Source organism: Neoarius graeffei, chromosome 18 (genome assembly GCF_027579695.1).
Source record: "Neoarius graeffei isolate fNeoGra1 chromosome 18, fNeoGra1.pri, whole genome shotgun sequence".
NCBI lineage: Eukaryota > Metazoa > Chordata > Actinopteri > Siluriformes > Ariidae > Neoarius > Neoarius graeffei.
Genome location: NC_083586.1, coordinates 21718980 through 21745078, shown reverse-complemented (window position 1 = coordinate 21745078; position 26099 = coordinate 21718980). Strand labels below are relative to the sequence as shown.

General features: G+C 41.2%; 1 protein-coding gene across 1 annotated transcript in view; it reads right to left on the bottom strand.

Moving 5' to 3' along the window:
- mief2 (mitochondrial elongation factor 2) overlaps positions 1–24851 on the bottom strand; it is a 35346-nt gene extending 10495 nt beyond the window's left edge. The window contains exons 1-2 of the mRNA XM_060898545.1: positions 24722–24851; positions 699–841 (exon numbers count right to left, since the gene is read on the bottom strand). Coding sequence (XP_060754528.1) covers positions 699–833 — 135 coding nt within the window. The 5' untranslated portion in view covers positions 834–841; positions 24722–24851. The remainder of the gene's footprint in view (positions 1–698; positions 842–24721) is intronic.
- Between the last annotated feature and the right edge of the window lie 1248 nt (positions 24852–26099).

Below are 26099 nucleotides of genomic sequence, written 5' to 3'. Positions count from 1 at the left end.
CCGTTTCTATATCCGCTGCCAAACTTTGTTTGGGCGGGGGATAACTACAATTAACTGTGAGCTACTGCTCACTTACGTACCCCCGCCGCTCTCGCTTATATCAGAATGCAAGCAATCGAAAGAATTGGACACTTATTATGAATGTTGGCTTCAACAAATAATTAACTCTGAAACAAGTAAGTAAAAAGCAGCGTCTCACCGCAGGGATCTCAAACAGCATCCTGGGAAACTGTCATTCTGAAATAGCATTTTGCTTCTTGAAATAGTGTCAAAATCCACACTATGTTTCGTAAATACATTCAGTCGGTAAACAGGAAGTTGATGTGCGACAGACCTGAAAACGGTAAACACGGTGTAGAACCCCAAGCTGAAGTTTGGTATCAAGTGGCTAGGATTTGTGGTTGCTGAGAAAAAGGATGCTTTGGACGGATAGACAAAGGTAAACCAGTAATAATAATAATAAACCAATGTAGCACCCAGACTCGCGTTTTGGTTAACCAGTAAAATGGTGTCGTGAGACATGACTAACGCCTGGCGACAGTGTCGTAGCTCACATATGTGGAAGAGGGCAAACGGCGCTCTCCTCGGAGTGTACTGTACTGCTAAATAAAACCAGCCTACTGGGTTTATCCATTAATATGCGATAATGAGCAAGCTTCCAAGACCACAATACAATACAGTGTTACATGTATCCACACCTTTTTCACCGCTAACGTTGCGATGCCCAGGACAGCGACTCCACCCACTCCAAGCACCAGTCGGGCGTTGGACAGCAGGAAGTCGATGATGGCACTGATTCCATCTTCACCCCTTCTTTTACTTGAATAATACATGGCTCTGTCTGCGACAGACCAAACCCAATATCACAAACAAGTTTCGGCAAAATCATTAGTGGAGCGACTTTGTGAAGGTCCAGTGAAATTACAGTAATATTCCAGATAAACAATCATGATTAAACTGCTAGAACAGCAGCATTTACTTAAAGTGTATGCAATGTCTTAAAGTGAATATACATCATTAGTAACAGCCAAAATGAATTATGGGTTGTTTTACAATCAGGGGACAAAGTTTGTGTCACAGGGGTCTAAAATTCAAACTGGTTCTTGTACCCGTTTTTAAGTGAAGGACGAGTTAAAGAACAGATTTCAGGTAATTTTTTGACGTGTGTGTATGGTAGTTTTGTGTAATCTGCTATAAGATAAAGAAGATTAAGTGTAGCTTTAAGCAGGGCTGGGAGAAACTAATGAAGTGATTCTCGGAGAGGACTTTTTTTTTTGGACAATTCAGAATCCACTACTTCCATAGTGCTTTTAAATATAAGGCTGTAAGCTTTGTGTTAGTTGTCTCTAATATTTATGTCCCAGTATCTTGACCACATTTTAGGATGAAAATAATCATTTTAGATATGTTATTTTATATTGAAAAATTAGCTGTCTCGGAGAGGACTTTTTTTTGACACAATTGCATACTAATTTGATCAAAAATAGTCTGAAAACTTACTGGCATTCAACATTAAAACTTAACTATGTTTCCAATGATATGGAACCAAATGTGTTTTATGGTATAAAGAATGATGTAAGTGCATCCCTTTTGGAGCTACCTGTGGTCAAAAAAGCACTTTTTCTAAATGACACGAGTAATTTTGCTAAATATGACACATATTGCCATACATTCACCAAAAATAACGTTACCACCAATTTTTTTTGCATGGTAAATAGCGCTATCACAGGGCTACAATAAACAACCAAGTTTATTTAGTCAAGCCTTTTGATATTGAAGATAAGTGTTAAATGTGATTTTTAGCTTGCGGACCCTGATTGTAAAACAACCCTTAATAAAGCAAGGGGGGAAAAAAAAAAAAAAAAAAAAAAAAATAGTGCGTTATCATCAAGCACAAATCACGGCATCCGGATCCCAGAAAAAGGCAGCCTTGCCTCAGGGCTAATCTCGCATGACGTCACACGTGGAACCGCGGTCATCTGGGTCATTTCCGTTCATCTGACTCTGTGCTTGTTTCCTCGCCGAGATTGGACATTGTTGTAGGGATCTTACACGATAGGAAAGCGCTGCATTGTGTTTGGATGTTCAAATCTATATACACAACAGGACATTCACAAATTTCTGAGCAATGGCACTAAGGCCAAATATAAAAAAAAAAAAAAAAAAAAAAAAAAAAAAAGTGCGTTTCCGGTAACCCGACCGACCGAGAATTTCGGCGGCAAAATTGCCGACCGTAAAGTTATTACAAATTTCCCTCGATATTTTAGTGTAAGCGGCGTTAGTTTGTCATAATTTTTTGTTTCAACACATTCAAGTTGTGAAAGAAACGATAAAAAGTAAAATGTTTCGCCACTTCTATCAGCCCTCCTGCATAAACATGGAAGCGCACTTGTATACTGAAGGAGGAAGGCACAACTGAGCCGAGCCGCCATTTTGAATCCTCATTCAAGGCTGTAATGCAAATTGCTTCCTCTTCAGTATACAAGTGCACTTCCATGGCAGGGAAAAACACTACATTTTGCTGCCTATGTAGTCCCCTATTTATACAAATAGGAGTCATTCAGGATTCAGCCATGTTTGTGCTCGGGTGTTTTTGCTCGACCCAAGTTCTACAGTAGGCTAGGCCGTCTGCTTTTAATGGAAGTAGCCTAGCCTAGGACGTTATTTTCACGTTATTTCTTGATAAGGTGTTTTCACATTATTACATGAAAATATCATGAAATAATTTCGTATCATGAAATTACGTGATGTTATTACATGATAAATATATTGTAAAAACGTGATAACTTTAACAATATCTTTTCACGTAATTACTTGATTCTAAGCCAATTTTTTTTTTTGAGTGTGGCAGCAATACGCTTCCGTAGATCATAACTCAAACTCTTGCGATATTTTTTTTTTATTCGTTTAAAGATTTAAAACACTTATTTTATTATGATGTGTGGTATAAAGGATTCTGTGCCAAAATACTATTTTGTAAGATGTTTACTTGTGTTAATTTTTTCGAACAAAATAAAAAAAAAAAAAATTAAGAAAAAAAAAAAAAACTTTTTCCTACCTACCGACCTTATTTTAGTATTTCATGCTACCGGAAAAACACACTTTTTTTTTTTTTTTTTTGGCCTAATCTAAAGCGACAGTGGGTGAGGTTTGTGCAAACAAAGCAGGCGGCATTTCACGTCGCCTACTACTACTACTACTAATAATAATAAACCTGATTCATCAAGTGTTCATCACCACCAAAACGACCACATAGGAATTACTGGAGCAAAAAAACACATTTATTTAATAAATATGACATTTGGACAGTTCGTCGAGTTCCCCATTATCTCTCACATACACACAGTGCACTAAACGCAGGATTACAAGCAACATTTACACGCTCGCGACATCCGATATCATATCTGATGCACTTTACAGGAAGGAAAAAAAAAAAAAGTGTGAGAGAGAGCAATCATTAATTATTAACTGAAATGTGTTAAATGCTCTCAGATTGCAATGCTGCAACTCGATTCGTTTTTAGTTTTGTTCAGGAGAACATGATGAAAGGTAACCACTGCGTTCTGCACATCTCTCTTTTGGCCCTTTTCCACTACCCTTTTTCAGCTCGACACGGCTCGCGTTTCGACTATCTAAGAACAGCACGACTCGGCTCGCTTCAGCCCTGCTCAGCACCCAAAACTCGCACGGTTTTGGAGTGGGGCTGAAGCGAGCCAAACCGAGCTGAGTGAGGTTGGGGGCGTGAGCAGACACTCCCCTGTGCACTGATTGGTGAGGAGGAGTGTCCTCACACGCCCACACACGCCCTGCGAGCACGCTGGGATCTGTAAACACCGTAAACCCGGAAGAAGCAGAATTACGAATTACAAGAATTATGAAGCCTTATGCGCCTCGCCTCATCTATACGCTCTTGCCAGTATCTGTCCGCGTTGTCGGTGACAACAAGCCACAGCACCAAGACCAGCAACACTAACGACTCCATGTCCTCCATGTTTATTGTTTACTATCCGGGTCGTGAGACTACCGCTTAAAAGATCACTGATGTCACTGTTTGCGCTGCCTAACGACATCACGTGACGTCCACCCACTTTCGCTAACTCCACCCAATGTGTCCACCCACTTCCAGCCAGCACGGTTCAGCGCGGTTGTAGTCGAAATGCAACTCCAACAGCCCCGCTCAGCTCGACTCAGCACGGCACGGCTCAGCCCGACTCAGCCGCGTTGGTAGTGGAAAAGCGGCATTACTCTCCATCTCACGTGTGCAACAGAGGAAGACTGTCATGAACTGAGTGAACTGGTAGCTTCTCATCTCGGGGGCTCGAACAGATAATCATTTACTCCAGAATATCTTTGATAACCATCTGCCCCTTTGTCCGACACATAAGAATCCCAATCACTATCGGAATTCTCTCCAAACGTGATTCCATATCAAGACCGGTCTAACCACTGCTGCGCACAGGAACGAAATTGATACCTGGATTGTTACACGTGTGACGTCACGCACCCTTCGGGATCTTCCGGTTCAGTTTTGTCAGATTCCGTGAAAATCGGCTGATCTTATTGATTTTCTGTTAATTTATGGCCTTTTGGATCAGCTATGGTTCGAAAACACATGGTCAGTCAACATAACGATTGTTGCTTTGTACAAGAAAAAAAGTGGGGTTTAGAGGCATCTCTCACACACACACACTGCAAGAGACTGAAGAGCACGTCCATGATGAGTGACGTCACGTTTTAATTTTAGTGCCTACACCTGCTACTCTCTCAACAGATCAGAAATAGATCCCAGGCTGAGAGAATTTCCCCCCGGTAAATCTCACAAGAACGACTCCATGTTCATGCTGATGGAATTCACCAAAATCGGACGATTTGCCGCGAATTACTTTGCACAGAAAATACAAAACAGAGAATATTTATCAGTCTTGTGATATATGAAAAATATCATGACATGATACACAAAGAGGTTTCTACAATACACGATACGTCAGGACAAAAGGTTTCCCAAAATAAATAACGAAAAAAACAACCCACACACAAAACACTGACTTAGATAAATTTATTTATTTACTTAAAACCTGGAAAGTGTGTTTAAGTACAAAATTATATTGGATTTCTTTTTTTTTTTAATGTAACTAAAATTTAAATTAAGTTCCTCAGGATTTTACAAGTTTTAAAGATTCAATACGAAATGTTTCCATCAAATCAACTTAAAAAAAAAAAAAGATATTAATATATTTTTTTTTTGCGCGGTGCGGTTTCCATCAAATCCTGCGCTCTGATTGGCTGGCGAGCGGGTCCGTATCCTACGCTACAGACCCCGGTTACGGACCTCTGGCGACTCGCTCGTTCACAACAACAAACATAGTAGCATTTTTTGTCAACATTTATCTTTTTTTTTAAATAAGATTTATTTCTAAGATTATCAAAAATCTTATAAACTTTTGCCAGCATTTCTCAGTAGAATAGCATTAATTTTACAGCATGGATAGCGATAACGACAGTGTTCACAGCGAAAGCGAGTTTTACTACCCTGAGGAAGAAGAAATAAAAGAAAACATTTCAGGAGAAAGCTAAAAACATGGCTGAATCCTGAATGACTCCTATTTGTATAAATAGGGGACTACATAGGCAGCAAAATGTAGTTTTTTTTCCTGCCATGGAAGTGCACTTGTATACCGAGGAGGAAGCCATTTGCATTACAGCCGTGAATGAGGATTCAAAATGGCGGCTCGGCTCGGTTTTCCCTTTCAGGCGCTCTCGTTTTCTGTTAGAATTTGGTAAAGAAAAAAAATATATATTATTTACCAGCTTAAGGTCGGTCCGTATGGTGAAACACCGTGACCTCGGTCTTGAATACTGACCTCGGCCCTCTACTTTCAAGACCTCGGTCACGGTATTTCACGATACGGACCTCCCAGCTGGTAAATAACATATATATCAGAATATTCTCCAGCCCCAAGTGTGTGCATGATATCAGTGAGTATTTTGGCATTATGGTTTTTACTGTTTGTGATTGCTGATCATGCTTTACGCAGAAATGCGTCACATGCGTGATCTGCGTCATCAGTTAACATCATGAGCGGTGGATTAAACTCAATCCAGAACCGTGGTGGGTTTCCCAAAAGCCTCTCAACACTAAAAGAAGAGCATCTTCACTAAGAGAGAAAAGAAAATTCATTGTGCTGCTGGCTCTACCATTTAACGATGAGCTTTATGACACGATGCTTTTTGGGAAACTCGGCACTGAGCCGGTGTTTTGGTCTCGGCATCGTATCACATCCTTCGGTCACAAACAATGGAATTATTTTCAAGCTTAAAATATTTAGCTTTAAGCTGCTTTTCTGGTTCTGTCTGGAAATTTCTGAATCCAGAATTAATTAAAAAAAAAAAACCATTAAGAAACGTTAACTAAATGCAATGACATGTCAATGAGCTGTTACTGTTACAGAAACGCTGCAGTATTAGAATGAGTGCATTCGTATAAACCTACACTGTCAGAGGTGCTGTTCCAGAGAATTAATCAACGCCTTCTAGCCAATCAGAGTCCAGAATTCAACTGCACTCTTGTATAGCAGCATATAAATAAAAATAATCAGGGTTTTCTCTCTCGAAGGCTCATCACATTAACTGAAAAGTATTGGAATAAAAATGTTTTTCTGTTGTTAAACACCTGATGCAAGTAATACTTGATCCCTCTTATACATAGACAGCGGTCTCAAAAGTAGCCGGTCACCGGCGGCAAATCGCCGGCTATGGCTTGTTATGCCGCCGGCTATTGTCAGTCGAGTCACAAAATTTAATATTAAATATTTCTGACAGCAAAAAAAAAAAGTTGTGAACGTAAATTACATCCACTATGTCATGCATGTCCGTTGCCGCGTCAACTGTGTTTACATCCTCGACACGAGTGCAGCCATTACTGCCGCCTGTGTTGCCAGATTGTGTTTACATCCTCGACACGAGTGCAGCCATTACTGCCGCCTGTGTTGCCAGATTGCGCGTTTTACCGCCCAATTTGGGCGGTTTTAAGTGCATTTTGGCGGGTTTTGAACATATTTTGGGCTGTAAAACGTCAGCAGTATCTGGCAACATATTTTTTTACTTAATACAAGAAATTAATGGATGCCAACGTTTTTGCCAAAATGGTATTTTATTTTCCATTGTTTAGGCAGCTTCAGCATCATGCTGTGAGATTCTGTTCAAATTGTTTTTTTTTTTCTTCTATGAAGCCTGAGCCATTTATTTTATTAGTTTATAATTATTGTTTAATTTAGTCTTCAGGAGAGACTGCCTGCACACAGTACTAGTATTAATAGTTTTTTTTCTTACATGAAAGCTGAGGCATTTATATTATATTTTAAGGTAACTTCATGTTGTGCTGTGAGGTTCTCTGCACTTTAACTTTTGAACCAACAGGTGCATTTGGATAAGTAAAGCCTATTTTTCTGCATTTTTGTAGTCCTGGTAATCTTTTATATTGGTAAAGTTGTTTATAGGACCATTTCTCAGTGTCTTTGTTTTTTTAATCAATAGTTTTTCAGTAATAACTTAATATTTAACATATCACTCAATTTTAAACACAAAAAGAGAAAATCGCAACAATTTCTCGCAACTTTCACTTCCTCCCGCAATCTAATCGCAACAAAAACCTAAAAAACACCGCAACTTTCATCGCAACCATTAAATACCATACAGGAGCCACAATGAATAATTAGACAACAATTAATCAGTGGAGGATATATATTCAAAGTTAATAATTTAAAAATGAAAATATACTGTATAATTTTAGTTTTCTGGTTTTCAATTTCTCATAAATAAATTAATGATTGATTGAGTCCAATTTTTTCTGCAGTGAATAGATTGTGCTAAAGTAATTCTGGTGAAATTAGTTTATTACAAATAGTTTTTGTGTTTTTTTTTTTTCTCAAATTTTCCTTTGGACAAGTCAACTTCACATTCGGACGAGTAAATTTCCTTTCAACTTGCTCGACAGGACAAGTGGTTTCAAAAGTTAATGTAGAGCCCTGAGAGTACAAGTTTATTTTTAGATTTTAGTTCAGACTCAAAGACACGCATTATATATTTAAGAGACGTGATGATTCAGGTTTTTTGACTTTCTGATTCGATTTGAATCACGAGTCACATTTTTTGGCCTCTAATTTATAACTGATGCAAATGACTGTCAATATTCTGTTAACGGTCAGCCTAGAAATGTAGAGCAATAAAAAAAAACAAGTAGCGTTGCCTTTGTCGTCTTTATTCAGACTCTGGTCACACTCAGACTTCCATGCGGAAATGGTTTCTGCTTCTTAAACATGTCTGGTACAGACGTAGTTGTCTCATTTGAAGAAGTCCCAGATTCAACTCGCTGACGTTTAGACGCAGCCACACTTCGGTTTCGCATCGATCTCGACTAGTGGATCAAAATCCTTTCCACGCCATGTGGCGCATAGGGCGGCACCGATCTCCGTTTCCGTAGCCCTCGGCCTCTCGCCTATTACATAGCTAGGGTTACAGTGGCGGGCTAGTCCTCTGGTAACCGCGAGAGTTTGACTCCCCACTCGCATCTGTATTGCAGCGTGCCTTGCCAGACGGCAGTAGGCGGCGTTTTTATGATGGTCTTTGGTACGACCCAACTGTGAGTAGAACTCTCGATCGAGAGGCAGACACGCTAACCACTAGGCTAACTCGCGACTGTTGGATGGTGCGGCCGAATATGATTCTGCATGTTAGTGGTATTGCCATGACAAAGAAACTTAGACTTGCACAGCTTACACAACACTTGTTTTTTGTCACGAGATGGTAAGAAATGCCACCAAACTGGGCTTTTAAAATCCGGTGGCTTCAGGAATTCTGAATCTTCTGCCATGTTGTTCACAAAGCAACGCATGATCATGAGATTGCTATAGCAACCACAAACATGGCTGTGCCCATGTACAGCTCCGGATACCGAATTGAATTTCTACTATTAAAATTATGCCGCGTGTCGAAATTTGTTATGCATCTAGGGTTATCGGGATGAAATTAGGTATCGTTAGTGAATCATGATTCGTTAAATTTTAATCGATTTTTGAATCACGGACTGAAATGGATTGATGGATCAGGGATGTATACAGTTGCAGTCAGAAGTTTACATACAGTGGCATGAATGTCGTCTTGGCAATATTTGGACTTTCAGTAATTTCTTTGAACATAATTGTACAGCATACATCTTTAATTACCAAAAAAAAAAGCCACACTATAATTTGGTGCACAAGTTCTAATTTTCTTCGGGTTTTCTGAAATCAACATAGGATCAAAATTATACATACAGCACACCTAATATTTGGGTAAAATGTCTCTTCGCAAGATTCACCTTGACCAAACATTTTTGTTTACCATGAACAAGCTTCTGGCCGAATTCTGGTTGGATATTTCACGACTCTTCATGGTAGAATTGGTAGAGTTCAATTACATTTTGTTTTTTTTTCTTAGCATGGACTCAACTTGCAATCCTCTTTCTCAGATCTGCACTGAGCTGCTTGGACTTTCCCATTTTACTGTGTGTTGGTCAATCCAATGAGTGCTGTAAACAAACCCTTTTAATGAAGGCACAGAGAAGCTACCAGCTGTAGTCAATCATGACCACTAACAGGAAGTTAAGAGACCTCAGCCTTGGCGAGATAAGGGACATTTTGGAAGGTTCAGCACATCTGAATTAATCATCTAAATAACTGTATGCAAATTTTTGACCCTGTATGTATAATTTTGACTCTGTGTTGATTTTAGAAAACCCAAAGAAAATTAAAACTTGTGCACCAAATTCTAGTGTTTTTTTAATTAAAGCTGTATGCTGTACAATCATTCTGCCACAGAAAAAGAACAGTTCAAAGAAATGACTGAAAGCCCAAATATTGCCATGACGTTCATATCCAAGATGACATGTAAACTTGTGACCACAACTGTATATGCAGCTACAATTATCAACAGTCCATGATTATCGACACCTTTTCAGATTTACAAATTTAAATAATAATAATTTTACAAAGGTGAGTTTCAGTTCCAACAGTTATTATTGGTTATTTAAATCAACAGTAAGACCCCGCTCGCCCTTTGACCTTGTCGTCCGATGACAGCTCGTTACCTGAGATGGATTTTTTTTTTAGCACGATCAGCAATTTGAGGAAAACCCGGACATTATCATCGCAGGTAAGCATGGTGGAAAGATCATGGACATGTTTTTACTTACCAAATTCACCGATATTTCACGATCTCCTTGTCAAAACCTACTTTGTTTCTTACTCTTTCATTTGACAGTCGCCATTTTGTATCTAAACGCACGTTTGAGAAGTCACATGAGGTGTCGATAATAGTGATCACTTTCACCGGTGTCCACCGTTATCGACACCCTGTGGAATTAAGTGACATTCACGACTGTTACGGATCGATCTTTGTGTAACACTGTTGAAGTACAGTGGGGCAAAAAAGTATTTAGTCAGTCACCATTTGTGCAAGTTCTCCCACTTACAAAGATGAGAGAGGCCTGTAATTTTCATCATAGGTACACTTCAACTATGAGAGATAAAATGAGGAAAAAAAATCCAGAAAATCACATTGCCTGATTTTTAAAGAATTTATTTGCAAATTATGTTGGAAAATAAATATTTGGTCAATAACAAAAGTTCATCTCAATACTTTGTTATATACCCTTTGTTGGCAACGACAGCGGTCAAACGTTTTCTGTAAGTCTTCACAAGGTTTTCACACACTGTTGCTGGTATTTCAGCACATTCCTCCATGCAGATCTCCTCTAGAGCAGTGATGTTTTGGGGCTGTCGCTGGGCAACACAGACTTTCAACTCCCTCCAAAGATTTTCTATAGGGTTGAGATCTGGAGACTGGCTAGGCCACTCCAGGGCCTTGAAATGCTTCTTACGAAGCCACTCCTTCGTTGCCCGGGCGGTGTGTTTGGGATCATTGTCATGCTGAAAGACCCAGCCACGTTTCATCTTCAATGCCCTTGCTGATGGAAGGAGGTTTTCACTCAAAATCTCACGATACATGGCCCCATTCATTCTTTCCTTTACACGGATCAGTCGTCCTGGTCCCTTTGCAGAAAAACAGCCCCAAAGCATGATGTTTCCACCCCCATGCTTCACAGTAGGTATGGTGTTCTTTGGATGCAACTCGGCATTCTTTCTCCTCCAAACACGACAAGTTGAGTTTTTACCAAAAAATTCTATTTTGGTTTCATCTGACCATATGACATTCTCCCAGTCCTCTTCTGGATCATCCAAATGCTCTCTAGCAAACTTCAGACGGGCCTGGACATGTACTGGCTTAAGCAGGGGGACACGTCTGGCACTGCAGGATTTGAGTCCCTGGCGGCGTAGTGTGTTACTGATGGTAGCCTTTGTTACTTTGGTCCCAGCTCTCTGCAAGTCATTCACTAGGTCCCCCCATGTGGTTCTGGGATTTTTGCTCACCGTTCTTGTGATCATTTTGACCCCACGGGGTGAGATCTTGCGTGGAGCCCCAGATCGAGGGAGATTATCAGTGGTCTTGTATGTCTTCCATTTTCTAATAATTGCTCCCACAGTTGATTTCTTCACACCAAGCTGCTTACCTATTGCAGATTCAGTCTTCCCAGCCTGGTGCAGGTCTACAATTTTGTTTCTGGTGTCCTTTGGCAGCTCTTTGGTCTTGGCCATAGTGGAGTTTGGAGTGTGACTGTTTGAGGTTGTGGACAGGTGTCTTTTATACTGATAACGAGTTCAAACATGTGCCATTAGTACAGGTAACGAGTGGAGGACAGAGGAGCCTCTTAAAGAAGTTGTTACAGGTCTGTGAGAACCAGAAATCTTGCTTGTTTGTAGGTGACCAAATACTTATTTTACCGAGGAATTTACCAATTAATTCATTAAAAATCCTACAATGTGATTTCCTGGATTCTTTCTCCCCATTCTGTCTCTCATAGTTGAAGTGTACCTATGATGAAAATTACAGGCCTCTCTCATCTTTTTAAGTGGGAGAACTTGCATAATTGGTGGCTGACTAAATACTTTTTTGCCCCACTGTAGATGCCTGCTACCACATTTCTTGTGTCCAATCCAGCTGCCTCCGTTGGCGTAACTCAAGATGAGGCTGAAAATGTAGAAATTTATGTGATCAGTGGAAGAATTACCAGTCAGAAGGCTATCAAAACGTGTGATCGACTCTTTGGATGATAACTGAATTAACTTAGGGGCCGTTCACAATTATCAACATTTTCATGAGCGTACAAAACATACGCTGGGGGGGAGGGGGTTAATCAGCCGTGTACGCTTTTAAAATAGTTATAAAAATGTCAATCCCTCTTTGTATCAATGGCTACACCTCCTTGTATTGACGGCTCTTGATCCGTGGCTCTCTCAAGAGAAGATAGTCAATACAGCCCTCTCACTCCAATGGCTCTAATTGCCGTGTTTGTACACAGCATGAATGCACAATACAGACGTTCCCTGGGCGTCCGACGGTGGCGCTGGCTGATGCACACGTTCTGACGTTGCAGAACAATGGCGTCCCAGTGTGAGTAGTTCAGTGAGCTGGAGATTTATGTGAAAAATAGGCCAGACACAATACATCGGTCCCCGAACAATGAATACTGCCACTTCATCAATGTGTTCCATTTCGTCAACCACAATTTAAAACGGTCTGAGGCAGTCAGCGCTGGACAAAACCTTTGGAAAAGGTTGAAAACTGATGGTCTGAATGCTGACCGATGTGCACTGTATCAACAAGGTCGTGAAAGGATGGAAAAACTCAAAGTGCGGCCAAAGAAAACTATTGTGGACCTATTTCAAAAGGTTAGTTTGACTTTTCTTTGCTTCTGAGGGTAATTTTGGAAGGCTGGCCACGTCAGTGTGGAAAGCTACTGCGTGTAGCTAGGCCGTAGCTAGTAGAGATGCGCGGATGGCGGTTGCAGCCGCGGAGTCCGCAGATAATCCGCGGATCGGGCGGGTGAACTAGCGAAAAATAAAAATTTAATTAAATTCGGGCGGGTGGCGGTTGAAGCACTGAAATAAATAACAAATATTGAACTTGTGGATGAAGTAGGGGAGTATTCCTCCACAAACTTCCATATTGATGGTGTGTCAGCAGACATATCCTACCAGGCACCAGCTGCTGAAACATCAAGACAGTGAAGAACAAACAGAAAAGAGGGAGGCCAGGCAATAATATCAAGGACTAAAAATTGTTCCTGTGGTTTCTATATTTTGTTCCTGTGGTTTCTATTTTTTGTGAATAAACAAGATATTTTTTTAATACAGAAAAATCAACATTTTATTTCGTACACTTTGGGGAGGGGGGGAGGGGGGTGGTTAAAAAGTGTACGTTTTGTACACTCATGAAAATGTTGACAATTGTGAACGGCCCCTTAATTTTACAGCAGAACAAATGTTTGTTTGTCTCTCTAACTCTTGGGAAACTTCTCGATTCCTTTGTTAGAACAGAAATATTTTGAATACAAATTTTATAGTTAACATGTTGATTACAAACTGTCATCACCGACATGACAAAAATTTGATTTGCTTAACATGATGTGAATTTGCATCAGGGCTCGACATTAAAGCAGATACGCAGATACACTTTTTGTTTATAAATGCCTTGAGACCTCAAGAATGGCACAGGAATAGTTTTAAGCATTAACAATAAATCTAATAATTTTTACGATTAAAATGATTCCTACAGGTAGCAGTCTGCTGCAGGAAGGCTATCGGTCTCATCGCCATTTCCGCTATACGAACACAGAGCTGACTGCAACTTCGAGCTAATTTATCGCCATGCTACGGAGATGTGTTTTTGGCCGGTGCAGCAACACGACAGAAGGAAGGTGGATTTACGTTGCATTCATGACCCAAGAATGCTCAAACTGCAAAGATTTGGACGCGTTTTGCGAGAAGTTCACGGGCACACTGGGCGCCTACGAAGTGGTCTCTCCTCTGCTCTGCACATTTTACTGAAGACTCGTACGAGACCTCTGATCTGTTGAGGAGCGTTGGCTATAAGGCCGTATTGAAAGAGGGTGCAGTACCAACAATTAAAGAAAACTACAAGAAAAGGAAAGTTCAATTGCACCAGTTCTCCAGGAGTGAGCCGAGGGTTGTTGCTAAAACCCAGGATGGAACGGGACATCACATATCGCTCGGGCAGTAACCGCCCTGCGGTTGTTGCTAAAACCGGTGACGTCCTGTTTCATCTCGGGTTTTAGTAATTGCCTGAGCCGAGCAGTAATGGCGGAGTACTCAGTACGGAGAGAATAGAGAATGAGTAGAGCAGCCGTCTGATTTCTCCGCTGGATGTGCTCGCCTCAGCAGCAATATCTCGCCCTTACGTGGAAGAAGCAAATGAATGAATGTTTCAAAACAATCGGCCTTCAAGAAGCGAGAACGCAGACGGGTAAGCGCCGACTCTCATTTAGATACAAAACACCACGTTATTTACCTGCATTTAGATTAATACATGTAACTTGTATTGTGTGTTAAGTTAGCGGTGTAAGATTATTTAATTTGCTTCAGAATGTGATTGTCTCAGTTCATCTGATTATTTAATGAGCCTTTTACGTTTTATCAGTGAAAACATGCATGTACATGTATGCTGCATAAGTTATAACACCCATCCTGTTTTAATGAGAGTCAACCCACAATCAGTGAAGTCAAATCAGTCTTAGTTGAGCGAGTCGGTGACGGGATTTCTTACTTTCACCATCAATTTTTATTTATATGACTTTGGTCTGTAGCTGTAAAAGGCCTCGGCCTTAAAACCAGTTCCCGCTGTGACGTCACGCACTCAGGGCTGGCTGGCTCAGCGGGGCAGCTCGAATACGCCAACTTTGTAGTCGATTTTAACTCTCAAAAATATGTATATTTTTATTCCTATTTATGCAGCATACAAGAGTCAAGGATGGAGATACTATCCACTCAAACGTATTTAAAAATAAAGGTTCTACGTATCTGCTTTAAGGACCGCTCGGAGGTTGCCAGGTCTGTATAAAACACCCATAACCTACACACTAAACAATTTTAAACTCAAACGACTGTCATGATGCAGCACGGGGTTGCCCCCTTTTTTTTTTTTAAACCTAGAGGTGGATGATGACAAATAAATAAAAAAAACCAAACAGAAAATATTCTCAAACGCAGTACTGTTCAAAAGTCTTGGCACCCTATTGTTTTCTTCATCCGAACTTTGCTATAGATTTCATGATTTCGACATTGTCGAGTAACGAACCTACAGTCAGAGAGTTCCACGCAAACACACTGAACTTTACAACAGCCGCATGCATTTACATTTACACATGCCTTGAGCAAGACAAAATTTCCTTATTCATTTCTCAAACTGAGAATGAAAATATTTTGAATACAATTTCATTATAAACTGAACGATGTGTATTGGCTACTAATTGGTAATTCTTGCACTGCCATTATTTTGAAAGTTGTTCTTGTTAACGGGATACATTTGCATACGTATCTGTATTTACAGACGCAGTCACTTCGACAAAGTTTCTCGTTCTTTTCCAAACTGAGAATGTAAATGTTTAGAACACACATGACTGTAAATAATATACGTTTACGTTAGATTTACTGCAAGATATCTGACAGCAATTGACCTCCAGGATTTTGTAGTTATTTCATAAGCAGATTTTAGCAGTAGAGTACATGCATGTGACAATTACATTTTAAAAACAACCTTAACTTTAATCTTGGAATATTTGAAGAATACTTTAAAAGCACATATCAGGTAAACATGAGTAAATAATAGATCTATTTTAACATGATAAAAATGTACTGAGGCGGCACGGTGGTGTAGTGGTTAGCGCCATCACCTCACAGCAAGAAGGTCCGGGTTCGAGCCCCGTGGCCGGTGAGGGCCTTTCTGTGTGGAGTTTGCATGTTCTCCCCGTGTCCGCGTGGGTTTCCTCCGGGTGCTCCGGTTTCCCCCACAGTCCAAAGGCATGCAGGTTAGGTTAACTGGTGACTCTAAATTGAGCGTAGGTGTGAATGTGAGTGTGAATGGTTGTCTGTGTCTATGTGTCAGCCCTGTGATGACCTGGCGACTTGTCCAGGGTGTACCCCGCCTTTCGCCCGTAGTCAGCTGGGATAGGCTCCAGCTTGCCTGCGACCCTGTAGAACAGGATAAAGTGGCTAGAGATAATGAGATGAGATGAGAAAAATGTACTGAAGTAGAACAGAACAAGTTTAGGTACCGACAGTCTTGGTTCGAGGAATGACATGCGACCTTTGACCTGGACTGTCATGTGGTTACAATATCAATTGCCTGTGGAGATTTACTGGTAAACTACAAAACTAGAACAACGACGAATGATTAACAACATGTGATCTATGAAAATAATTAGAAAGTGGAACAAAAAACAATTTTCCGACAGGTTCAACATTATCAGTTCATTTGTTTACAACCATTAGGATTACTTCCTCATTTACATCAGCACCGACATCGATATTTATATAAAAAGATATTTTGTACTAAATATAAAAGTCTGTGTAAAACAAATTTGAAATAAAAACTAATGTTTTGTTAACTTAATAGCACATACGCATTTTTAAAAAAATTAATCATCTGGATGTCGATAACTGTGCATGAAGTTGTCGATAATTGTGGAACGGCGTCAAGTGACCTCAATCTTCGAATTTAACCGGTAGTCCGAAGCCCGAGGCTCGTACAACACCGTATCGGTCTAGTGACCTTATTTAGGTCACTAATCCGACAAGCTGGTGCAAAAATAGTCTCCTTAAGTCGTGTAATAATTTGTTCCTTAACTTAAAATACTTAAATTATGAAAATCAGTATTATTTTTGTCAAAACGAAACTTGACGTCGATCTACAGTGAGAGTAAAAAGTATTTGATCCCTTGCTGATTTTGTTGGTTTGCCCACTAATAAAGACATGATCATTCTATACTTTTAATGGTAAATGTATTCTAACATGGAGAGACAGAATATCAAAAAGAAAATCCAGAAAATAACTTTAAAGAATATGTATTTATTGATTTGTATTTCATTGAGGGAAATAAATATTTGATCCCCGAGTATGCATTAGGAGTTCTGGCTTTCACAGACCAGTTAGACACTCCCAATCAACCTGTTACCTGAATTGAAGACACCTGTTCTAACTAATCACCTGTATGAAAGACACCTGTTCACAGAATCAGACAATCAGACAGATTCCAAACTCTCCAACATGGGTAAGACCAAAGAACTCTCTCAGGACCTCAGAGACAGGATTGTTGACCTGCACAAATCTGGAATGGGCTACAAAAACATTAGCAAGATGCTGGGTATTAAAGTAACAACCATTGGTGCAATTGTGAGAAAATTTAAGAAGTATAACATGACCATCAATAGACCTCGGTCTGGTGCTCCACAGAAGATTTCACCTCGTGAGGTGGCAATGATCATGAGAACTGTGAGAAATCGGCCTGCAACCACACAGCGGGAGTTAGTGAATGACCTCAAGGCAGCTGGGACCACAGTCACCAGGAAAACAATTGGCAACACTTTGCGCCGCAATGGATTAAAATCTTGCAGTGCCCGAAAGGTACCCCTGCTTAAGAAGGCACATGTGGAGGCCCACCTAAAGTATGCCAATGATCACCTCAAAGATGTACAAAGTGATTGGGAGAAGGTTCTGTGGTCAGACGAGACCAAAATTGAACTATTTGGCCTAAACTCTACTCGTCATGTGTGGAGGAAGAAAAATGCTGCCTATGACCCCAGGAACACTGTGCCCACCGTAAAGCATGGAGGTGGAAGCATTATGTTTTGGGGGTGTTTCTCTGCCAAGGGCACAGGGCTACTTCACCGCATCAGTGGGAAGATGGATGGAGCCATGTACCGTTCAGTCCTGAGGGACAACCTCCTCCCCTCTGCCAGGAAGTTGAAAATGGGCCGTGGTTGGGTCTTCCAACATGACAACGACCTGAAGCATACCGCAAAGGCAACAAAGGAGTGGCTCAAGAAGAACCACATTAAGGTCATGGAGTGGCCCAGCCAGTCTCCGGACCTCAATCCAATCGAAAATCTATGGAGGGAGCTGAAGGTCCGAGTTGCCAAGCGACAGCCCACCAACCTTAATGATTTAGAGAGGATCTGCAAAGAAGAGTGGGCCAAAATTCCCCCTGATGTGTGTGCTAACCTTGTGGTTAACTACAACAAACGTCTGTCTGCTGTGCTTGCAAACAAAGGCTTTGCAACCAAGTATTAAGTGCTTTTGGCTAAAGGGATCAAATACTTATTTCTCATCTCATCTCATTATCTCTAGCCGCTTTATCCTGTTCTACAGGGTCGCAGGCAAGCTGGAGCCTATACCAGCTGACTACGGGCGAAAGGCGGGGTACACCCTGGACAAGTCGCCAGATCATCACAGGGCTGACACATAGACACAGACAACCATTCACACTCACATTCACACCTACGGTCAATTTAGAGTCACCAGTTAACCTAACCTGCATGTCTTTGGACTGTGGGGGAAACCGGAGCACCCGGAGGAAACCCACGCGGGCACGGGGAGAACATGCAAACTCCACACAGAAAGGCCCTCACCGGCCACGGGGCTCGAACCCGGACCTTCTTGCTGTGAGGCGACAGCACTAACCATTACACCACTGTGCCGCCCCAAATACTTATTTCCCTCAATGAAATACAAATCAATTAAAATATATTCTTTAAAAAGTTATTTTCTGGATTTTCATTTTGATATTCTGTCTCTACATGTTAGAATACATTTACCATTAAAAGTATAGAATGATCGTGTCTTTATTAGTGGGCAAACCAACAAAATCAGCAAGGGATCAAATACTTTTTACTCTCACTGTACTTTGGAAAAGCTGGCTGGACTAAAAAGAGTCACATACTGTACGTGATGCACTTGTGTTTTCCCGGCCGTTTCCGCTATTAGCGTCAACCTTTGACGCTGCTATTTTTAACCTCGGACGTGACTGATTGGTTCACGGTTCAATGGTAAATTTTTCAAAAGATTGCGTGTCTTTTTCACACCATGTGAATATTACCGAACTCTGACTTTACTCACTGGTTTCTACTATTTGTACCAGAAAAGTCCAAAGATGAAGAAAAAGCTTCCTAACGGCATTGGAGGAAGAAGATGGCTGCCCCGCATGGAGAGGCCACTTAATGCGTTTGTTAGTGAATATCGTACCCTCAGGGCTCAACTGGAAAACGTGTCACACATCAACGCCACGGCAGACGGACTAGCAAAATTAACCTGACAGTGACGCCATCATTTTCTTGTTACTTTTGAAGGTAAGTAAATAAACATTCATGAATTTTTAACAATAATATCGGATAATAATTCGAAGTGACGAGTTATGAATATTAATGCAAGGGGAAAATTACACTCCGTACAATATATTTTGCGCGGAAATCAATCTGCATTTTATAATTTCGTTTTAGGCTACGTTCACACTGCAGGCTGAAGTGACTCAAATCCGATCTTTTCGCCCATATGTGACCTGTATCCGATCTTTTATTGACAATATGAACGACACAGATCCGATTTTTTCAAATCCGACCCAGGCCGTTTGGATATGTGGTGCTAATTCCGATTCCTATCCGCTCTTTTCATATGCGACTTCAGTCTGAACCGCCAGGTCGCATTCATCCGACTTACACGTCATCAACAAGCCACAAACGTCACTATTCTGCGCTGAAGTAGGCGGCGGGTCTCTCAAAAAAAGTTACAACAACATGGCGCATAATCACGGGCGCAGATAGAGGGTGGGACGAGTCATATTTAAAAATTCACCTCGTTCGGTCCCCCCTACTTATAGGGAGGAAAAAACGTATATGCTGTCTTTCTTTGCATAAGGCAAACCTCACGGAAAAATCAAAAGACTAATTACCATTCGGTTTATTGAGGTGCACAGCAGTGTATACATAGTTGCAACAACTCACATAAAACAAAACAAAGACTGATATTCGGTTGGTTGAGCTGCGCAGACTACACAGGTTGCAAGCTCGAGCTTGGTTGCTATGGTTACTAACAACAAGTTTGACAGGCATGTTGGGGTTGGTTTGCTGGCAGCTTTGTCCCCCCCAGTTTTTTGTCCCCCCCCCCAGTTCAAAAAACGTATCTGCGCCCCTGCGCATGACATCAATGCGAGGGACGCTTCGGGCTGTGCAGGTTCTGAATCTTCTCAATGGAAGGACGCAGAGGTTAGGGAGCTGATTTCCATTTGGGGGGATGCAGCTATTCAAGCTAGATTGGATGGGTCATACCGCAACCGGGCGGTTTTACTTCCGTAAACACTGGCCATGCTCACTGCGTGTGACGTCGTCGTATCCTGCAATGTGCATGCGGAACACTTTTAGGTCGCTTTTCGTTCATACTGAGGATCACATACAAGTCGCATATATTTGTTAATGTGAACGACCTCACAAAAAAATCGGATTTCACAAAAAAATCGGAATTGAGCATTAAGCCTTGCAGTGTGAACGTAGCGCAAGTCGATGGATGGTCGTGCCGCAGGCCAGAACCTACCTGACTTTGATGTTGCCGATGATGGATATTCATCAGATGAATGTCAGCGAAATGAGCAAGGATTTTGTGAACGACATGCTCACGAGATACCTATGAAGACTGTCAAACAATCCTTTGACACAAATGAAATTAAAAGCGTATTGATTTAACAGCTGGTGTTTGTTCAAAATAACATTTGTACCGTAAATCCTCTAATATAGGCCGGGGCCTTTATTTCACTCAAGTGCATCTTGGTCCAGGCCATTATTGGAAGGAGGCCAGAATTAGAGGCAGGCCTCTATTTCTATTTGAGCAAAACAGACTACCAGTGGAATGAATAAAAAGATGCTGGTGACTGAAAACTGAAGTCTCACGTTCGAGTCAAGTTGATGCTTGGTTGCCTGGTTACCACCAGACCTACCGGTAATCACAATTAGGGGCGCCTGCAGGGTTGAACTGTAAGGTACGCACTAGCGGTGTAATCCCCCCCCCCAAAAAAAACGCTTGCGTGCTGCAGTTTCTATGAAGAGTTGATCTATAGGCTTATACACAAAACAACGATAGAACTTTAACTTGAAATTGAACAATAGCCTTCCATGAACACAGGCTGATATTTGAACAACATATGTGAACTACACACGACAATAAACAATAAACTCTTTATAGCCTCGATTAGAATCTAGTGAACTTGCTCAGCACTACCGCACGCACGACTCTGACACACACTGTAGCGCAACGTGGGGTACAGAGACTCGTTGAAAAACTCCTCGGGTATTTTTCTGAGTTTACCGAAAATCAGAGTAGAAGGAGCCACCCACCCTCTGTCTGGTTTGAAGCGGTTCTGTAGGACATTGAGCTTTACAGAGTCCGGTGCACATTTTAAGGCATCTGGTTGAAGTTTACCTATGTCTGATAAATCTGATGTCAGTGATAGCGGGCTGACTCGTGGCTCATTAGTAAAGCTATCTGATGGCTCATTTGTCAGCAAGGTGGAGCAACCATCTACTTCTGATCGTAAGGGACATGGGGAGATGTAGGTGTTCTTATATGAAATTCACTGGATGTATGGCTAGTTTCAAACTCAGAGGTAGATGAAGGCAATTCCCTCAAAGGAACTGAGCTCGCATCCAGCTGCAGCATACTGCTGCTCGGTTGCGGAGGAGTGGAAGCTGCCGGTGCCGTGTTACTAGCTGATACTGGAGAGGACTGGCAAGCAGATGACACCCCTGGATCACTGCTTTTGGACTTTTTCGTAAAAGTCTGAAACAAGCTCGTTTGCTCATTTTTGACTCGCTTCTCAATAAATTCTCGCACAAGCTCTGACTACTGATGATTGTCTGTCTCCGTTTCTCAAAACTGGAGAGAATCTCAGTGGTGCAAGAAAAGTATATCTGCACTGACCAATGAGCTTTCTTGATCACGCACACCCCGCCCACTCCTGAAGCACACAAATGCGCCGGCACACACACGTCTCTCTCTCTCTCAAATTATGTTGCATTGCCAAAGCATTCAGGTAACAATTATAATTTAAAAAAAAAATCTCTCTCCCCAAGGTACGCCTAGTGCGTACGGCCATACGCCTGGCGGCGCCACTGATCACAATTGTCTTTCAGATCGGAACGATTGTGTAAGGCCACTATGATCTCAGAAACATCGTTGGTTATAGCCCCGGCCTGTATTAGAGTCCGGCCATTATTTACCTCCTCCGACAGCGAGACCGGCCAATATTAGAGTCCTAAAGTGCATATCCTGGACCAATTTTGTTTTTTTACATGAATGCATGTCCCGTTACACACTCATCCAGAAGGATAATTTTGCACAAGGCCATCTGTCTACAGCAGAAAAAAATTAAAAAAACAAAATGCGTCTGGAAAAATCCCAAGGGAGTCTGGGGCCAGATTCGTGACATCACCTGTGGAAGCACCAGCAGGCTGCGAGAGCTTTGCACGGTTTCAGTGCACAGCCTGTGTAGACCAAGCGCTCCCATTTCTCTCTCATTGTCCGGTCTTTTGGAAAACGATGAGTACTAATCCCATCAAGATTGGTGTTGCTACACCCTCCTACGATACATCTGTTAACCATTTTAATAATTACGTGATAACGTTGAAGAAATTTGCAGAAAACCACCAGGTCGTTTTCTCATAAACAAACCAGCGTTGACGTAGGATTCAGAAGGAGGCGTCCCGCACGCGACGTCACGAAAATCAATGTTTGACGGGAAATCCAAATGGCAAGTTTTTTCAGAGGCGGACCAATTCACCTCAAATGGCTCGATTTCAACTGAATTTTTCTGGTATTGCGCAAGGGAAAAAAAATTGCACAGAATGTGACAGATATTTGACCAAAGTTTAATATAAAATAGGAGAATTACACTGATCTCGCTCCTGGATTTACCCGTGATATGGGCAATTCCAGCGTTATGGACGTGACACTTGAACTCAAAATGGCATCAAATGACCCAGTGCATGTTTTATTGTCTCCCAGTATTTAAACAGGTGTTGCATATTTTAAGGCTGTACCATACTGGAGAAGTGATAGAACAAGAACAATTCCCATAGTACATCTAGGGCATGCCAGAAAACGCCAATAAAAGATGCGTTATGGATGTGACAGAAAAAGTATCACTTTTCTTGGGTGACTGTACATTTTTATCAAACTCTGTGAAATCATAAACCTAATGTCGAAATGGAGATATGGGCAATTCCATGTAAATGTCAACCTCACAGGAGATCCCAAATTTCAAACTAAACAAACTAAATAAATAAACAAATAAATAAATGCATACATAAATATTTTGATCACCTAATATGTCACTGTCAGTCTGTCTTTCTTATAATGTAAAACCCAAGCTAAAATCAACTTTGATCATGTACAATTCTATATTATTGCCACAAGCCACAGAAATGTATGCTAAAATCCACAAAACAGCAAAACAATAGCCATCCTAAATATTATTTAAGAACTTTGATAGTTTTAGCTGATATTTAGAGAGTTTTTCAAAGGGTTATGGTGGTTAAATTGCTGATTTCCTAAACATATGCCATGTCTATTTCAGACGCGTCACATCCATAACGGAATTTCGTCACATCCATAACGCTGACTTTTCCTTCCGAAACTCTGCATGAAATACAAAATATTTTAAACAGAGATTTTTTAATATTCACCTTGAACCCCTCTATCAAACGGATATCTCCATTTCGACATTAGGTTTACAATTTCATAGAGTTTGATAAAAATGTACAGTCACCCAAGAAAAGTGATACTTTTTCTGTCACATCCATAACGCATCTTTTATTGGCATTTTCTGGCATGCCCTAGATGTACTATGGGAATTGTTCTTGTTCTATCACTTCTCCAGTATGGTACAGCCTTAAAATATGCAACACCTGTTTAAATACTGGGAGACAATAAAACATGCACTGGGTCATTTGTTGCCATTTTGAGTTCAAGTGTCACGTCCATAACGCTGGAATTGCTCATATCCGTTTGATAGAGGGGATAGTTGATTTTAGCTTGGGTTTTACATTATAAGAAAGAAAGACTGACAGTGACATATTAGGTTGGTTACAAATTGGTTCAGCTTGTTCACATCTGTAAAATACAGGCCTAGGTGAGATCTCTGGGAGTGGTTTTGATGTATTACATGTTGCTTTATTTTTGCATGGTGAGGTTGACATTTACATGGAATTGCCCATATGCACTTTAAGGTGTCGATAATTATAGATCGAAAAATCTATTTTTTGTTTTTATTCCAGGCTGGAAGCCAGTTTTCCAAATGGATTTCCTCAGAAACATAATACTTTTGTCCTGCAACCACGGCTCAAACCATTTTGTTCTAGATATTTTACAGGTTATTTGTACAAGTAAGAAAAAAAACCACATATTGCACCTTTAAATGTTAAAAGCAGAGAAAAGCCTGCCTGCTGCACCCGGGCCTGGAAGTTCTCAATCTCTGGCTAAAATCAGTTTAAAGACAAAACAAATAAAAACTTACAAGATATATTTCTTCACCAGAAAAATCCTCACGTCTTAAATTAATCTTTTAAACCTGCAGCGCCTGTAACCCCGGAGTCCCTCACACACTCACACACAGCTTTCCGAGCTTCTTGTTGTTGTTAGCACGCGCTAGCTCGCTTGCTAATCCTACGTTAGGACTCGAATACTTACAATTCATTTTTCTTTTCATTCTTATTTTTTGTGTGTCACTTACCTTTTCATAAAATCCTCCAACTCATTCCTAAATTAAACAAACAAAAAAAGAAACGCTAAATACGCCTTCATGACTCGAGGTCATATCACTCACTCATTTCGTCCATTAACGTGAACTAACCAGAGACACGCCGCTGTGATTGGCTGAGACATTTTGATCGGCGTGGATTTTGACCAATAAGAAATGAAGCTTGGATGACCCTCCTGCTTGCAGCCCAATCACCGTACAGCGGTTGTTGTCATCTACAGAACCCACTGATCTCTATGTAAAATAAGGAGGGAAAATGTCTCCACCTAGTGGCAGGAATAAGTAACTAAGAAAAATACCAAGCCAGACGGAGCTGGAAAACTTCATAGCTATGCTCTTCTTTCTTTCTTTCTTTCTTTCTTTCTTTCGAGAGGGTTTTAGCTGCTTAGGGTTTGCTGTTTTTCATTCTTGAAATTGTTTAGGTTTAGTGTATACATCGTAGGGGTCATTTCTCGCTCAATTTTCAAGAGATTAGATTAGATAGAACTTTATTGATCCCTTTGGGAGGAGCAGCATCATTACAGATAAACAGAGAATAGAAAATAGAGAAAACTTCTAGATAAATTAAGTATTTATACATACAAAAAAAAAAAAAGTCCAGCAGGAGAGGTCTTGCACATTGCTTTTTGTCAGGCTAGGCTACTGCTCCTTCCCGTCCTCTGTCCTCCTGTTACCCCCCAGAGAGGAGTTGTACAGTCTGATGGCGTGAGGGACAAAGGAGTTTTTAAGTCTGTTAGTCCTGCACTTGGGAAGGAGCATTCTGTCACTGAACAGGCTCCTCTGGTTGCTGATGACGGTGTGCAGAGGGTGACCGGCATCGTCCATGATGTTCAATAGTTTGTCCATAGACCTCTTCTCTGCCACAGTCACCAGAGCGTCCAGCTTCATGCCAACCACAGAGCCGGCCCGCCTGATCAGTTTGTCCAGCCTTGGATGTGCTGCCCCCCCCAGCACACCACGGTGTAAAACAGGACACTGGTGATCACGGACTGATTTAACATCTGCAGGAAGCTCCTGTGGATGTTCTAGGACCGCAGTCTCCTCAGGAAGTACAGCCTGCTCTGTCCCTTCCTGTACAGGTGGTTGGTGTTGCAAGTCCAGTCCAGCTTGCTGTCCAGCCACAGCCCGAGGTACTTGTAGAGATCCACAGCCTCCACCTCGACTCCCTTGATCAGAACTGGTCGTGACCTTGGTCTGGACCTCCGAAAGTCAATGACCAGCTCCTTGGTCTTTGAGGTGCTGAGCTGCAGATGGTTCCTGTTGCACCAAATGGCAAAGTCCCTCACCAAGCTCCTATACTCCTCCTCTCTGTCATCCCTGATATACCCCACGATGGCTGTGTCATCGGCGA